The 17,843-nt window shown below is 41.5% G+C and overlaps 1 protein-coding gene across 1 annotated transcript in view; it reads left to right on the top strand.

Annotated features, from left to right (window-relative positions):
- Positions 1-17,843, top strand: part of nbas (NBAS subunit of NRZ tethering complex) — a 174,594-nt gene that overhangs the window by 80,070 nt on the left and 76,681 nt on the right. Inside the window, exons 36-41 of the mRNA XM_080490409.1 lie at positions 1,253-1,336; positions 3,006-3,170; positions 3,790-3,903; positions 5,058-5,181; positions 10,935-11,011; positions 11,772-11,909. Coding sequence (XP_080346535.1) covers positions 1,253-1,336; positions 3,006-3,170; positions 3,790-3,903; positions 5,058-5,181; positions 10,935-11,011; positions 11,772-11,909 — 702 coding nt within the window. The remainder of the gene's footprint in view (positions 1-1,252; positions 1,337-3,005; positions 3,171-3,789; positions 3,904-5,057; positions 5,182-10,934; positions 11,012-11,771; positions 11,910-17,843) is intronic.

Below are 17,843 nucleotides of genomic sequence, written 5' to 3'. Positions count from 1 at the left end.
GTCAGATTAAAAGGCTGATGTGTATATTTCATCAAAAAACCCCGTCGGGTTGCCTCAGTGCTCCCTCTCATCCAGAGTCAACACTAAACTTGAACCCTGAGAGGATTATCCTACTATAGAATATAACTAGAAACGTATTAGTTGCATAGTTAATTTTGTGACTGTAGAAGCTGTCAAAACATTTAACTTCTCAACGCGACAATAAATTTGACCATAATTTCCACATCAGCACAATCCATTGTTGTTTGTGTTAAAGCAAGGTACATTGCTATTTAGAGACAACGGAACACCTCATCACATTGTACTCGTGAAAACCAGGTAATGAGTCGATTAAGGTACGATGCAAAAATAGCCGAGTCACTCGCAACTCCCAGACGCCCAAACACATTGCAGTTTTGCCTGAAGGTGATGAGGAGCCATATAAATGTTGGTTACTTCGATGGATTTGCAGGAAAGCAGCATGAGCAGGGCAGTGCACGCAGATTCAATCACATTTACAGGGGATAATGTTGTTGACATCTTTTTTTTTTTTTTATGATATCCAGCTCGCAAAATTCAATCTGTTTACAATGGCTGCCATCAGTACGATTCTCCACCCGTCACTTTCACTTTTGCTGGGCATCAAGGTGCATTGAAGCTTTTCAAAAGACAATTAGATGTTAAATGGATTTATTCAGCATTGTATCTAAAAGACAACAATGAATAATGTTTGAAAACAATAAAAAAAATTGGGAACCTTTCACAGAGACCATCTTCTGCTTAGCTTGCATCTCCAACACCCGTGTGGAGCTTTTTCTCTTCTGTTTTGGACATGATGCAATAGAAAGGCAGTGGACTGATTGTATGTGTTTTATTTCTCTTAATAATTATCTAGAAAAAAAAATCATTTATTATTGCAGAGTTTTCTTTAAACTTAACTAGATGTTTTCTTTTCAGCCCTTTTTAAAAGTCTTCAGTTGAATATATCAGAGGGGAACTTTGTTCAGGCAAAGAAAAAAGAAAGTCTTTTTTCGGTGCAGTTCTTTGTTTCCATCCCAATCGTCAGAGTTATAACACCCCAAGCGGCGGCCCACACAGAGCTGATTAGAAATTCTGACTCTCGTCATTGTTATTTTCACCTTCGAATCAAACCAACAATAACAGCAATTCAATTCATCCTTAAATCTAAATCTGACTGCTTAATTGCAACAACACAGCTTGTTTTAATAAATTAAAATACATTTTCACTCTTTATTTCCTCGCTGTCCTGTAGGTGTTGTACCAAGCTGTTAACTACCAGATTGAGCCCGTCATTACTGAGACTGAAGGAGAGGTGGATGGGACAGACTCTCCAAAGGTTTGTTTCTCTATTTGTACAGTATCTGTTTTGGGGGTTTTTTCGGCGCGGTTTGTCTGGTTTCCCATGCATGCTCTTTGTCTGAGCTGTCTGCTCCAGCACTCCTGTGTGTGGGTGTGTTTTTTGTCCTTTCGCTTAGGTTGTGTGTTTCCCTTCTGCTCCATATTTGATGAGGTGTAAATCTAGTGTTAAGGTTGCTCCGCTCCCTTGGTTTATTTATGCCTCCCCTTCTCCTCCCCTTCGGCAGTGCCAGCTTTATGATGCCTTGAGTGGGTGTTAATGTTTCATGACTTGCATTGTATCCCCTTAGTGTGTGGATGGGTGCTCATTTGAAGCTGTCTGTTGTCATTTTATTGTCGTATTGATGTCCCTACTTCTCGCTCGTGCATATTTAAACTGACTAGATGGGGGTTTGTGCATGTGTGTGTGTGTGCGCAATGTTTGTATGCATTCATGTATATGTGTATGTGTGCGTTTTCCAACAAACTTCCTGAGTGCGTATGTCTTGCATATTGTTCCTTTCATTCCCCAAACTTCATTCCCCCGCCAAATAAAGTATTGATGAAAGGCACGGAACGATTTGGCCCTGACCCACTGGACCTTTAAATGTGCTCTTCAAATCTTTTTCAATTGTGCATACCGTGGAATTTTGGAGTGTGCTTTGTCATTTACAGCACAATGCACCATTTGTTTGCAGTGCTTTGTGAATTTTAAAGATGAAGAAGAGATTTCAGTGCTCAAAATTCTCCGGAAGGCTCCACATTGTAGACTGAAAATCTTTCGTTCATCATTTAGTTTACGGACGCGAGACTTGCCTAACATGACAAAACATTCTGACAAAACATTTCTGCATAAATTTCCCGTAAAATGTGAGCGACGTGTAAATCATTTTATGTGATCTCATTGGCTCAGCTCCGACGGAAGTTAACTTCTCTAAAGTTGGAATAATGTATCTGTGTATCCCGTCAAGCATGCATGAAAACTGATATGTTGACAGTTTTATGTGGGTTATGGATCCAAAAACACCAAATTACTTTATCTCAGGCAAACTTATTAAAGCGTTTGTTAAAGCAAAAGCCACAGTAGCTATTTTCCACTTTTATGCTATAAGCTTAGTTAAGACAATTCTGCCTGTAGCATTCAAGAATCAATATTTTTACTATTAGGTTTCGCATTGAGTCAAAATGTGAAACCTTTTGAGAACTGTGCAGTTGTTTCTTGAAAGTGACTCGAGAGAAAGATTACTGAATAGAAATCTGCCATTCGACCTGTGATAATCCTTATCACTGAAATTCCGGTAAATCGAGACTGCGTCTGTGCATAATGCATCTGCCCTTTGCCAATATTGTTTACTGTGTGGCATTTTGCAAGTGGTCTCTTCCAGCACTCAATCTATTCCGTAGCAGGAGCATGCTTTACATCCCGAAAAATTCATAGTGTGATTCTATTGCATGCAGTGCTCACAATCAGAACCCTTAAGCGTATACTCTGATTTAGAATAATGACGCACATGCAGGGATCTTCTAGTGTCTTTGGAGAATCTTGCTGCAGCAATGCAGAGTAATCTTCAGGTTTAAAGCCTCTTAACGGCGGCTGCCGCCACAGAGACACTTGAGTGACACACTCCGCTATCATCTTTATCATCTCACCTGTCAACGCTTGGCCCCAGGCTGTGGGCACCTCTGCGGGGACGGCGGGAGACCTGCTGCACAGAACCACTGCCAAGACCATGGAAGTCTTGACCACGACGGGGCTGACCACCAAGGCTGTGCTTACTGCTGTCAGTGACCACCGTTGGTGGAAGGAATCACTCAATTACCTCCGGCCACGGCATGTAAGAGCACATGGATACACTGGTTGTATTTTAAATAATCTGTTAGTACTTTGATTTGATCATGCAGACTGAAATCATTGAACATAAAGACCCTTTTTTTTCCTGTTCAAACTCTAAGTAGGTGAATTGACTTGTTAGCTTTCACAAATGCCGTGTGTATATCTGATCTGTTTATGTTCAGTATGTGTTATCCAATGTGTGTAACAGTTAGTCTTTGACTCGTGGGCTTAACAGCGCATGTGCATGCGTGCGTGTGTGCGTGCGTGCAAAGACACGGGCAGCATGTCTGACCGAGCTCTCACATCTGACACACTCTTGCTCCCAGACTTCATAGACTTCATCCAAAAGCAACCAATCAAGAGCTCATCTGTTGCATAATTAATTAGCTCCCCTGCTGAATATTTTAATATGTAGTGTTTGCCGGCAGCTGGACCGGCTCTGCGGTCGCAGGGGCGTAGATTGATGGCGTCTCTGTAGCCATCGGGAGGCGGGGTGGGCTCGTGGTCACAAGTTTCCAAAGAAAGAGAAAAATAGAAAAGATGTGAGCTGTCGGACAGAGAGAGATGACAGTGCTGTGGGCATGTTGTGAAAGTTTAATGATGTTTTGATGGCTCCTTAGGGTCGCGGTGCAGGAGCCACTAGCCAGGAAGGGGCGTGTGAGAATTCCAACCTGGAGCGCCAAGGCTGTAGCCCCTTTTATCAGGAACTTATTGAGGATCCCTATGTAGATACGGTGAGTGACTCGATAGCACTGTGTGTCATGGCTCATTATCCTGCACTCTCCTGTTGTCCTCATTTCCTTTTCTCGTTTTCTTGGGTTGTTTAACCTCAAGCTGTCTGTGTAAATTACAAATGCTTCAAAAGTCTTATGACTTCAGGCGTTTGATTATAATTTTCCTCCTTTGACTTATAAATTCCTTCAAAAACAGTGTCAATACAAAATGAATATTGATTTCAAATGGCATTTGAATGCTGAACGCACTTTGAAAGTCCTAACAGCACAGGAAAGGGAGGATGAACTTAAGATTGATGGTATGTTAGTGAGCAAAATCAGAAACAGGCAACTGCAGCTGGGGTGTTGCATTATGTAGAGGGGGAGAGCAAGTCCAAAGCAGAAATTGTTGACAGAGGGAGTTATGCGAGTCGAAAAGACCAAAAGTAAGAGAAGGAGTCGCTTGACCTTTACACCTAGAAAATGGTCACCCTGGGCTATGACTCGGCTTTTTACTCAGAGACACAAATCATATGGATAGCTAAAAGAGTGGACGCGAGGGGAAACAGAGAGGGCCGATACATCTCCTCTCATGACATTTTAATAGGCCTCTCCAAATCCCCTCCTTCGTTTCATCTTCAGCATTCATCCATCTTCCATCATCCATCTACCAATAATTGCTCCCCACATCCATCTGTCCATGAGCCGTTTGATCAATGGGATTAGTTTTTACCTTAACGTTCGTGATGAAGAAAGTGCAGCGGGAGGGGAGGCTGATTGAGAGAGACAAATGCAGCAGGATGGATAGATTGATGCAGAGACAGTGGTGAGGATAGACAGGATACACTCTGTACACTCTGTGGTAAGTAATAGCTGTGATGCCAGTCAGGGCGGAAACTACATTGTTCGCCTCCTATACAATTGACAAATAACTCAACAATACTATAAACAAAATTATCTAAATGCCCCGCTGTTGAAACACTTTATTTAGCCCTGAAGTTCATTTGTTTACGTCATCTCTCATCTGTGTGACTACTGTGCGATGCTCAGTCATCTTAACCACATCCCTCCATGTTTTTTGGGGTTTTTTTCTGATCTGATCTGGCTTCTGTGAGGATTTGCTCACCAAAATGATCAGGACTTCATCACGCTCCTTTTTCCATTCTGTCTTTTAGACTCAAGATGTATATTCATTTCACAAAGATTTGCCCCAGGACAACTTTGCTGAGGTCCTGCTGAGGACGGGAAAACTGGCCGAGGCCAAGACTGAAGGAAAAACCCCGTTTCCAGCTACAGAAGGTGAGGATGCAGAACTTTTCTACACATATCAAAATAGTGAAGTAAAGGACTTCAAACCTTTTCAAATGAGTCGGTTCTGTAAATAGACTTAATTAGTATTCAGTCATCACAGAATAAATCCAAACATCGTGAAAGTAGAAGTCTTCATATAATCCAGTGACAAATCAAAAGCAAGAGGCTCATAATGAAGCTATCCATTTACTTCTTCACTCTGTTTGCCTACAAATCTATTTCCCAATGACGGTGCAACAATGGAAAGCACTGGCTTCCTTGCATGTGCCCTTCTCATTAACAGTTGTCATATATGAGGGTTTTTCTTCTATCATATTCAGTAGTTAGTCTTTATAGTCATTTTATCCAGTAGCCGACTTCAAGGCTCTAAAGCCACATTTCTGAATTATTTGTAGACTCTGTATTTATTTGTACACAGTTGATATCTAAATGCAAATCAGAGTATCTTCTACCCACATCTGCTCATCTGATTAGATCCCATGTTTGCTGACTCATGACTAATTAGCTTTTGCAGATGCCATTAGCCTGCTTACCTCACCTTACACCTTTTATCCTTGAAGGAGTAAACCCAGTTTGACCTCAAATTTACAGTTGGCAAGACTCTGACTAAATATATTACTTGGCCTAATATCCGGGCAGATATTGTTCGGTTTGTGTTGGCTGCCCAATGTCCCACATGGCTGTTATCAAAGTATCTAATATAGTTTGTATTGGAGTAATTTCTCCAAAATTAATAAAGTTTTGTGTTTATATGTTGCTCCTTGTGCCGTCGTAACTGAGATTGTGGTGTGACAGTAGAACTCTTTCTGCGTTACACACAGAACATATTGTCTGAATCGTCTCACCATCTGTGCCTCCATGTTTTCTTTTCTTTTTCCCTTCTTCCTTTTTTTTTATTTATAGTGAAATTATACACAGGAAAGCTTCCTTGCAGGGTATTGTTAACATCTTAAAAGCTGCTTGAATACATTTTCGTTCTTACAGTTGTCACAGTTCATCCTAGAGATGAACGTTGACAGCGGTTGTGGCCGTTCTTGAAATATCTGCATAGTTACAAAAACTTGCCTTTCATACAACAATGGTTTGCTCTTGTGTGGCATCACTTTGGTAGTGGCTCATACAGGAAACGGCGCTTTAGTGGCAGATGTGGTATTTGTAGATGAAAGTATAATAGGTTGTCTCTTGTGCATTTTGTGTGATGTTGTACTTCTTATTTGCTTTTGCAATATTCATTCAGGGGACATATACAGCCCAATTTCATCTTGGGTGGGCCAGACCAGTAAAATAGGGCCTTCCTCCCATTGGTGTTTGTTCTCTTCAAAAATGGCAAAATAGCTCAAATGTAATAAATTATTACTCCAGAGACATCAGATTTTAGCATGTCGCCAAAATCATTGTAGGTTATGTTGTCAATAACGGCCATCGTTTATCTCTTACTTCATTCAAGCCGGTGATTTCTTATGTACAAGCTCCTTTTAAGCAGCACAGTTAAACATGACCTCCATCACATAACATTACTAATCTGCAGTATTAGAAAAACACACCTTTTTAAAAATAAAATGCCTAGCAATGCTGAAAACGTGTGTTTTGAGTGAAAATACCATGCCCAGTGAGCACTTTGCTCTTTTTAACCGTTCATTGATTTGCACTGTGTTTTCACAGTAGCGAGACCTTTTGGCTGCACAGAGAAGCTGATTCAAATATTAAGTCTGAGCTTAAACTGCCTCAAAGATATTAAAATGTGCCATGTCAAAAACCTCAGCAAAATAAAGTGAAAATTATTCCGAAATGCCTCCGGGGTCTCACTACGTCATTTGTAGAGCTCAAGCCAGAGAAATCCATCTTAATTTCACTATTTATTTAGAATAGCAATGGCTTTGGCCATTGAGCTTTTTGTTGTTCAAACATACTTCATTTTATTTTTTGAAGTTGTCTGTCAGAGTGGAAAGACACAGACAGAGTGAGCGTTGTTTACCTTTACCTAAAGTGCTCCCTCTTTGTGAAGTTGAGGTATTTGCAGAAAGCGCTGGTTGTTTGACCCCCACTACTCACTTCCTGCCCCATCTTCCCCTCCTCCGTCTAGCCCGGGGCCCCATACGTGTTGGTGGACCTGGGACGACATGGAAAGAATCGCCTCATATTGATGCATTAATGTATCCTCACACGTCCCGCGGCAACAGTAAATAATGGTGCATCACTGCAGCGATACCAGAAAGATAGCATCAAGTCAAAACATCAAGGCCACGCTGCATGATGGATCACAGCAGTTCGAAAAAAATCAATGCCACTACAAAAATAAAGAGCAAATGTTTGTGTGTTGGTGTGTGTGAGACTACTTCTGAAACATAGACTGAAGAAATGCAAGGCAGACACTTGGACCATTGAGTGCCACTGCTTTCTGTATACAAACACGCATTTGACTTAAACCCGAGCTCCCTCTCTCTGCTGGTGCTGCTGTCATTCTAATGAATATCTCCCTTTTTAAAAGTCACCTTCCCTTCGGAGCTGCTGTGACGTGTTGAGAAAGAGAAAAGCCGGCCTGGACGGCAACGCGTCCGATAACAACCTTCGATTAATGTGTGGTGTACTGGCCGGCCACACCAGCTGTCCTCAAAAACAGACTAGGAGATGGCCTTTAAGGAAATAAATATATTGATTTAATTTTTTTTTACCTGCCGCAGATAAGGTGGCGGTAATTAATGATGACACAAGTGGAAAGCGACTCGATGGGATTGGACTTAGGAAAGTGCATGGTGTGAAGGGAAACAAGCACACACGCGCACACAAGAATGCTCTTGGACACACAGTGACCAGGCCATAATCATTGTTTTTCACACTGTCTGCACAGGTGAAAAAGTAATAAGTCATTGTCTCACCGTCCCCGCTAACAATGTGCCTGATTTAGCTGACACAGGAGAAGAAATGTGTGTGTCAGAAAGTACGCACACACAAAAACGTACCTTCCCATGCCCCCACTACCCTGCACGGTGTCTCTTTATCACTTTCTCTGTTTTCCTCTCTTCCTCTCTCTCTCTCTCTCTCTCTCTCTCTCTCTCTCTCTCTCTCTCTCCCCCTCTATCTTCACCCCCCCAATCTCTCTCTCTCACAAGCAGAAATATTGTATGCTTTAAAGTCAGGGTTATCTTTTCTGTGTGTGCGTGCGTGTGTGTTTACCCCTCTGGTAATTCCTGTCCCGATGGTATCAGTAGCTTTAGAGAGGCGTGTAATCAGCTCATTCTGAGGTGTAGCTCATTGAAACCCAGGGGGTAGGAGGGGAGGGGAGGGGGGGGGAGAAAAAAAAACTGAGGGAAGGAGGCGGGTGGGCGCACTGTTTAAGAGAGCAGTTATGGCTCTTTAAAGTGGTGCATTACTCCACCCTGGTTCACGAATACACACAGTGAACCAAAAAATGCATCTATTCCTTTTCCATAAATGCATATTAGTGTGCATTTTGTACAATGCTTATATCCTCCCATGCCCTGGCTCCTGTCTCTCTCCCAGTGTCCATGCTCTACTTTTCTCTGTCTGTTCCATTTTGTCTCAGGCTCTTATCATCAGCACAGGCTTCTCTTCTCCTTGGGTCTGAGACTCCAAAGTGATTCTGTCTGCCTCTTCCTCTTCTCTTTCTGCTGCTTCCTCAGTGTGAGCGAGTGACTTCGTCAGTAAGCGATTAACTCTGGGCATCTGTGTGCCTTCAACGTATGGCGTTTGTTGTAACGCTACGAATGTGTTTGCACGTCCTTGTGTGCAGCTATTATGGCTGTCGGGGAACCAGTTTGGGATAACTTCTTCCTTGTGCCCAAAGCTCTGTGTAGACTCCAAATCTCTTTAGCCTTCCAGGCGCAGCAAAAACCTGGACCGTGTCCCAGTTCTATTCTTGTACTCACTCCACGGGATTTCAGTGTTCACCTTCAAAAAGTGAAAATTTGAATATATTAAATAAGACTTGTTCTAATAAAGTCTGCTATTGATATTACACTCTTGTTTAACTGTACAATACAAAGATTGCTGGCTGAATGGTTTTGAAGCTGGTAGCACTGGATGATGAAACAAAACGTAGTTTAAAAAGTATCTGTGGTTTAAGAATGTATTTTTGCTTGGTTAGCAGCATTAAAAAGAGAAACCACTGCTTTGGAGTAGAATTGTTCTGGTATTGCTCAACACTTCTACCCTCAATTAGGTTTGTTTCTCAGAACTTGCTGATCAATTAAATACATTTTATTTGTCTTTTGTGGAGTATTTAGATTCAATAGATTAACGTTACTGTAACGAGACTGCTTTACACTCATCACACACACATTGAATGTTCAGGGAAATTGGTTCTCTGTAGTGAAGTCAGCAGCCACTGTGCAGCAGACAGGGAGCAGTTGGGGATCAACGGCCTTTCACGCTGATCCACAGTTGCGGAATGTAAACCTGTGAACCTCCAAACACAAGCTTTATTCTTTAACCTTCAAGATCTCAGCATCATCCATGTATCTACTATACTGCTCTATCCAGGTCAAGGTTACAGGGCACGGGAGCCGATCCCAACTAACTGATGGTGAAAGCAGGGCCCAGTCTGGACAGGTCAAACCCTGAGAGCCAGACAAGCATGCACACTCATGTATGGGGAGAACATGTAAACTACACGGAGAAAGGATTCAACCCCAAGGCCTTCTCTTCATGAGCAGAAACCTTTTTCCTCTACCCTCTTTTTGGCATTTTTTCAGACATGTATGATTTGAATATGCACTTACTGTTCTGATTTAAGAGGCAAATAATAACAAATATTCCATTTGAGATATTTCTTCAATATCCGTATACCAAGTGTTTGTCATAAATGGTTGAATAAAATGTTAGTTACTTTTAATTCAAAGACGGAATAATGCTGTATTCATTGCTTTACCCACAATCTAACATATATACATTTGTGTATACATTTTCTCACCATTCCAACTTATATTTAAGTACAAATCAGCAAAAGCAATACATTTCCACATCAAGTATTCTTCCCCTCTCAGTTTGAAAGTCACTGTTGTCTCTGGAGGAGGGATTTTCTAAGTGGGAATGTAATGCCCATTTCTAACACCCAGTGCTTCACATAGCAGAGTTAGTTTAGAGTTTTGAATGAATTGTGTCATCAGATTATTCTAGCCTACTATTTAGGACAGTAAAATATTAATTGTTTGAATAGGGCAATGTGCAGGAATTCTATCTGCATTATATATAAGATGTACCTACAAAATATATTTTTATAACGGGCTCACACCAATTGATTGTCAAAGAAAACATTTAGTTGGAAGTGTAGTCAGTGACCAGCGTGTGCTGATCACTGCATAAAATGTAAGAGGAAAACCAGATGGAAAGGACGATTTGGGGATTCTGATCATCAGCCTCCTCCGCCTGTCTTGGCTGTTGATAGTTGACTAATTTGGCAGTTAGAGGATCCAACTTTAAAGTGCACTTACATTTAGTTTGGAACGAACACTTACTCTTTGTGTAATAGATATTCTCTCTGCAGGGTGTATCCATGTGCATGCACACTAAAGGGGCGTGCAAACATGTACACTATGGGAACAATCCTAGGATTTTATAATTGTGTTTTTTTATTTCTTTCTTCTTTTTCTTCACATCTCCCTCCCATTTGTCTGGCAGTGCTCAAACCAATTACTTGACAAATGTTCAACGTGACTCATCTAAGCAGGAAATCCTGGTTGTTGATACAGAACTTAGTACATTCCTCTACTCATCCCTTCTAGTTTTGCTGCAGTTGGCCAATGACGCATTTCCCAGGGACATGATGCTCGCGCTGTCCTACTTATTGGCCCTGCCTCAGGTAGGTGGACACGTTTATGCACACATCCTCTGATCCTAGACACAATGGAGACAAATTGAATCCATCAATGTTGATCCTTAAATTTGTCTTGATGAGTGTAGACAGTTTGCAGTTTGCAGTTTGTCTAAAGTTCATGGAAAGTGTCTTAAAAAGTGGTATGTGGTCCTAAAATCAAGTTGGCATTGACATGGCGTTGACAATACTCTCCAAACTGCGTTGATCCTCCAGCTGTTTGCCGAAGCCGTTCTGTCATCAGCTGTCAGAGTAAGTGTGGTATCAAAAAAAAAAAAAATGAAAGTGCGAGACATAAAGACACCTTCTGCAAACAGCATTATAATATGTTCAAGTGGAGGAGGTAAAGTCTCTAATGCAATGAAAACATTAAACTGCTGAACTGGATAATACATAGATATATCCTGGAAGGCTTGTTAACGCCTCTTGGATTACACTGACATTACTGACTGTGTGGGATCTGCTCGGGCTGACACGACACCGCGAGTACAGATATTTTTCCCTGTCAGTGGTTTGAAAAACGACAAGTTTGTGACTGCTGATTTGCTTGTGGACCCCACATTTGATTGGAGTTTCAAAGAAATTACATCATTTGAATGCAGTGACAGGCGGGATTCACAGCTCAAGAATTCAAACCAATTACGAGGCTGAAATGTTATTTTTTCTTTTCCCTCTATCTTTCGGTTTATATCCAGGTACGATACATCCTGTTGCATTTCTTCTCACAGTTGTCCCTCCATCCATGCAGGTTTTAGACGCCAACAGGTGTTTCGAGAAGCAGTGTCACTCTGCCCTGTCGCTCCAGCTGGCTGCCTACTACTACTCCCTGCAGATCTACTCCCGCCTCATGCCTTGCTTGAAGGACAAGAATCACACTCTCTACCAGGTCAGCATTGATTATAAGGTCTGTGTGTGAACGATTGTGTGGGTGAATTTGCCAATGTAGGTGCTTGGACCCGCCAGAGTCTCTCCTGATTTCTTGTGAAAATCACAAATTTTTTCAATAATGATAGACGTATTATTATTGCTGAAGATGGTAAAGTAATAATTCTACTCACAATCATGTTCACAGCACCAAAAATCATCAATAGAAATAATGACGGGTTAAAAAGGTGCAAGACAGAAGTGACAAAAATTATAGTTATAAAATAATCAACATATAGGTTTTAACAAACCTCAATGGATGATCTCTTCATATGACTATATTAGTAAATTGTCTCAGATTTATGCCTTACGTTGTCAGCAATGTTGGGATTACATTAAAAAACAAAAAAATTTAGAAACATTTCATCCATACCACGTGTATTTCTGTTGGCCTTAATACTATTTCTGAAGAAGAGATTTAATTTATTTTGCATGCGACACAAATTGTCATTCTCTATGCACGTCTGGCTGTTTCTCAATATAATCACGGAGTAATTCCATCGTTTTTATTTCTGTATTGAAGCGATTTAGGTTACACTTTAAAAGTAATAAAACAAGAGATCAGAAAATAGGAGTGAGAAGGGGAAGAAGAGGCTGCAGAAGTGTGGCAGCAGGGGTGTCAGGGGTGATTGGCAGAGAATAAAAGAAAAAATGGCTCTGACCTTTTCCTTGAGTGGACTCAGGCTCTCAGGGGTTTTAGTCCAGGTAGAAGGAGGGATGTAAAATGTTGAAGTAAAAGAAGAGAAGAGGGAAAGAGGCCAGCGGAAGAAGTGGATAAGTGTGTCCCGGTTGACATTCAAGGCCAGGGCTTCGCGCGAGGATGTGCACTCGCACGTCGCCACTCGCACAGACACACAAACAAGCGTCGCTGCAGGAACTTGCTCATCCCCGCACTGTGACGCACACATCCTCCCTGCATCCTAATGGCAGTAATCACTCCCCAACCTCTTGACTCAAGTGAAGTTCAAGTCCATTAACTTAAAATATATACAGCTTTTCCTCTTCTGCTCTACACTTTAGCAGTTGTACTTTCATTTCTCGCACATTTCTTCATTTCCTTGACTTTTTCTTTTGAGCGTCTTCCACTAGAGTGAGTGGTTGTTATCATTATGGGTCCGCTCTTGTTTTGGCTCAACTTGTATTGATGTGGAAGTGGCGGCTTTTACTCCCGCGGAGGCGAGATGGAGGGAAAAACCTTTCAACCTTTGTGCCATCCCTTCTTTGTTCACATCCACAACTTTTCCCCCCTGATCCTTCTTCTTTCTGTCCACATCATGTTGCCCTCTCTGCTATCAATTCTCAATCCTTTCTCTACTCCCACCTCTTCTTGTGGCGTCTGTCAAGTTGCAGGCCTCTCCTTTTCACAATGCTATCTTGACTGTGCATGCTTTACACATTTCTCTGGCGCTTTCTTTAGCTCTCTCGCTGTCTGTTATCTTTTAAGGGCACACATTGTACATAGTGCGATACTTAATTTCAGATACGTGTGACAGGGTGCGCATATCTGTATTTCATGCACATGTTCACTTTGCATTGTAAATGAAGTCAGCAGTGGGGGGACGAATCAAACCCTCGCAAGTGTTTTCGTGCATGCATGTTTCGGGAAGCTTTCCTTTGTGCACTTTTGTTTCATTGGTGTTGCACGCGCTCGTATCACTCCGGGCGAGCGTGCTCGTTAGCGACTCGGCGTTCCATCTGTTTTCCTGTGACAGCTGGCGCTGTTTTTGTGTGTGCATGTGCGTGTTTGTTTGTTGTGACGTTGTCGGGCTGTCTCCAAGTGTTTCTCACCCTCTCCTTGAAGCGCAGCAACACTGTCTCAATAACTCTCACGCTCTTTCAATTCTCTTGTCTCCATCGCATAATTTCATACACAAGCAAACGAGACACCACTCAAGCCACTGAAGTCATTCAGTTGCAAATAGGAACGTAAGCCTCTGAGGGCTTACTCAAGGTGTTTGATATGTTTTTAAAGCCTCAATGAACGTCCTGTTTTCTTACCGTTATGCAGACACACGGAGGCTTTGAAGATAAAGCTGCCTCAAGAAGAAATATCCAAAGTTAAGGTGTCGTCGCTTTAATTAACATCTGAATGCAAGATGTTTTGGTAAATTAAAACTCTGAATTATGTTGAACGCCTCTTGGTGTCCAGCAAGTAAACCTTTTTTTTTTCCCAAAGATGTTTTCAAAGGACAAAATAGACACGCATAAAGATTTGAGCGACTCCACTCGGACAAACTGGACGTTTGGATCGGTGCTTCTCTAAAACTGCAGCCCTTGATGGGTGTTTCCAGTCGGTTTAGGCAAATATCTATCAAAAGTGGCAAGCGGCAGAACGTGACCTCGCCCAATCATCATAAAGACGGTGCGCATCATGGCTGAATTGGATATCCCGCCCTTAAAGCTCACAATCTTCCCGATGGCCGGCCTGTAGTTTATTTCTTCTTGACTACATTTGTGCAGGAGCCAGAAAGCAACAACAGCATCGATGATAAGATTTACAACCCACCCCACAGTCGGCTGGGCCCAACCTTATCTGTCATGGAGTTGGATTTTTGACAAATTGCGGGAAGTCATTGTGGAATAAACATGTAGCGTTCTCTTCTTCTGGCTTCAAAACTCCAGTGGGTCTTGCCGGAGAAACTGATTTTGAAGAATGTTACTGCTTAAAAGAGACATCCTCCACCTATTTACTTATTTCTTTATTTATATATCGACCTGTTTGTGCAACGTCTCAGTCCAGTGTCTCTCAGTCTTGCTCAGCGGAGCTGAACTTGCCATCATGCAGAATCAAGTGCGCATAATTTCATATCAGCCTTGTGGTCTGTTGGGCTCCTGCTTTGCCTCAAGCAGATAGCTATTCTGGAAAGCTCCGTGTGGCGGAACTGTACTGCAAAGCACATGGGTCAACCATGTTTGTTTTTTTTAAAAATGTGCTATATGAATAAAGTTGACCTGACTATACAAGATGGCTGCATAAAACGCCGACGTTGAACTGTGCCACAAAATGACCATTCACTGTAGTTAGGAAGCCTTACCGTTATATTAAATATAAATGTACAGTTTAACTTTAATATTTGAGACATGCATATTAGCGCTAAATTATTGAAAGAAGTTAAGGCAGCTTTCAATGTCTTTTTACTTTACTGCAGTTTTAATAATGCATCTCATCAAAACTAACAATTTCCCCTTGATTGAAAGTGTTTTAGCCACATTTAGATTTTTTATTATTTTGCTTTATTTCCCCCATTTTGCATTCCTACTGTCCAATAAGTATTTAGTTGACATAGTGAATGAGAACCAACTTTTAGCTGCTTGCTGATATAGATTACCGTCGCGAGTACTCATTAAATTCTATTACAGCTCCAATGGTTTTCAAAATGTTTAGTTTTCATCTGATGATTTCAAATTGAAAAAAATTATGAAACACATTTCAACATATCTGATTTGAAAATAAATTAATATAACAAAACTATATGACTTAATTTTTTCCCAATAGTTTCTTTAACATGGCTCTCCCACCTATCGGTATTGATGTTGCATCGATTATTAACTAACATCTTTCATCTTGTTTGCCTGTGCCTAAAAATCCTACATTCTGTATGTCTTATTGAACAGAGAAATACCAACATTTATTCTGGTGTTTAGTCGAGGCTTCAGTTACAATATGTGTATTCATTTAAACTGCGAGCAAATAATACTGTGATCCTGGTGCTATTAAATTCTTCTCCCCGTCTTCCGATTCATCCAAATCATTTCCCGCATGGCTTTTTTTTTTTGCTACCTTGCTTCATCCATGTTGTTTGTGAAAATCCATGGAAAACATGTTGTGCTTTAAAATATTTCTTTGGCCATGTCGGGCTTGTTCAGCCGTCTTGTAATACTCAGTAAAGAGATCTTTACAACGCTAAGCTTCCTGCTTCTTGAAGAATTGGTTGCCCACTATTGACTTTCGCGGTCTTTAATCGTTACTTTCCCATCTGATTATGGCTCCGAGGCATGACGGAGCGACTCACAACACCAGGATACAGACACTGGGTTTTCATTATTTCCCAGAGCACAATGAGCCAATTTCCACTTGTTCGCACTGGAAGTTTTCATTATGCTGGCTAAAGTGGTCATTTGCGGAATCGTGCTGCTCTTCACGAGAATTGTTTCGTTGGTGGTGTTTACAAGGTACTGTGAAATAATGTGTGTTCATGTGGCTATCGAGGTCTGTTTACCTGTTTTTAATGTGCAAGTTTTTCTTTCATTAAACGTAATCGTGTGTGTGTGTGTGTGTGTGTGCGTGTGCGTGTGCGTGTGCGTGCGTGCGTGCTTGTGGGAGAACGATTGTGAGTGCCGTAATTGAGGCTGCGGCTGCGATAGCGATCTGCTGAGTAAAGGGATTGAGATCTTTTTCTCAACCATTTATCTTTGGCTGCAGTCGCCATTCTCTCACTTATTGAGTATTGATTACTCGCACTCATGATACACACATAGATGTTCATTTAAGGCAGGGGTTGGCGACCCGTGGCTCCTTGAGCTCCGGTCCCACTGCAGTACGTTCCGGAGCGCTGCGGGCCGGGACGGTACGGTACGGCAAGGCAAAGGGCACCCAGACCCAACTGTGTTGTGCGGTCCCACCATAGAGAGTGCGATAATGTTTAGGCGGGCTTGTGTAACATCATTTCGCAAAAAAAATGGCGCGAAGAACGCGGAAGTTGCAGCTGCAGCTGTACTAAACCCGGGATCAACATATCCAGGATCTCTCTCTGTTTCCTCGGTTGACTTACTTCCAGACACGTGCGATCCTGATCACCGTTATTACGCAGCAGGTTATCAACTCGCTAGGTCAACTCAGACCTACGAGTGCGCGTTCACATGAAAGGGGCAGAGTTTTTTCAGCGTCTGACCAATCACACACACACGGAGAAACCCTGCCGTGTAGTTTACAGATTACTGAAGGAGCAGTTATTTTCTGAGAATATGAAGAATTAAAACACATCCACCAGGTTAAAAGCAACACTGCTGCCATGTCCAAAACCAGAACATTTCCGACTTGTTAATGCGTGATTTAAAACTGAAAACATTAACATAGATTAAATTTAACTATCTAAAAAAATTGTCGGATAAATGTTTTAGGTCCTGCCCCCCCCCCCAATTTTGTTTATTGAAATTTCAGAGGTGAAATTGTACAGGTTTACCAGTCAGTTGTAATGATCTGTGGTAATTTCTTCTTTTTTTTAAGTAGAAAAAAACAACAAACAGACATAACAAGGCAAGAATAGTTAGAAAAGAAGCGAAGAGAGAAAAAAAATAGAAGAGTAAAGTTTAAGAAAACAAGTTTTTAGCTCTTTGCACATTTCATTATGACACTTTCATAATAAAGGCCCACACATCATTGTTAGGCTCTTTGCTTTCAGTTTTCTACACTCAAATGGAGTCAGTGAACTGGATTAAAAATATTTCCACAGATAATAATCCCATGAACTTGTTTTCTGATTTAACCAGAAGGCGACAGTGGACAAATAGTTCCACGTTCAATAAGTCACTTCATTAAAAAAAAAAAAAAGCGTTGTATTGCAGCTTTAATAGCAGTGACATCTCTTGTTAAACCAGTCCTATTTAGAGGCTTTTTCCATTGTCCCCAGCCATTGCAGATGCTTTTCAATTCATGGCTACAACAGGATTGGAGCTGGCGGATGCTGACCTTGGGACTGCTGGACCAATGAGCCAGCTCCCTGTTTGTGAATTGAGTGGAATAATGAGTTCGACTGAATGACTTTCACATCTCTAAAAAGCACTACCAATCCAGTGCCTTTGCTGGACTCTTTTTTTTTTATTTCTTTTTTTGTACAGATTGTGCACTTGTACAAATTGCCCTCTTGTTCCACGACCATTAACAGTCTATATTTTA

The sequence above is a fragment of the Lipophrys pholis genome (assembly GCF_963383615.2).
Source record: "Lipophrys pholis genome assembly, chromosome: 21".
NCBI classification, from domain to species: domain Eukaryota; kingdom Metazoa; phylum Chordata; class Actinopteri; order Blenniiformes; family Blenniidae; genus Lipophrys; species Lipophrys pholis.
The sequence above is the reverse complement of the archived record's forward strand: the minus strand, read 5'-3'. Positions and strand labels throughout refer to the sequence as shown.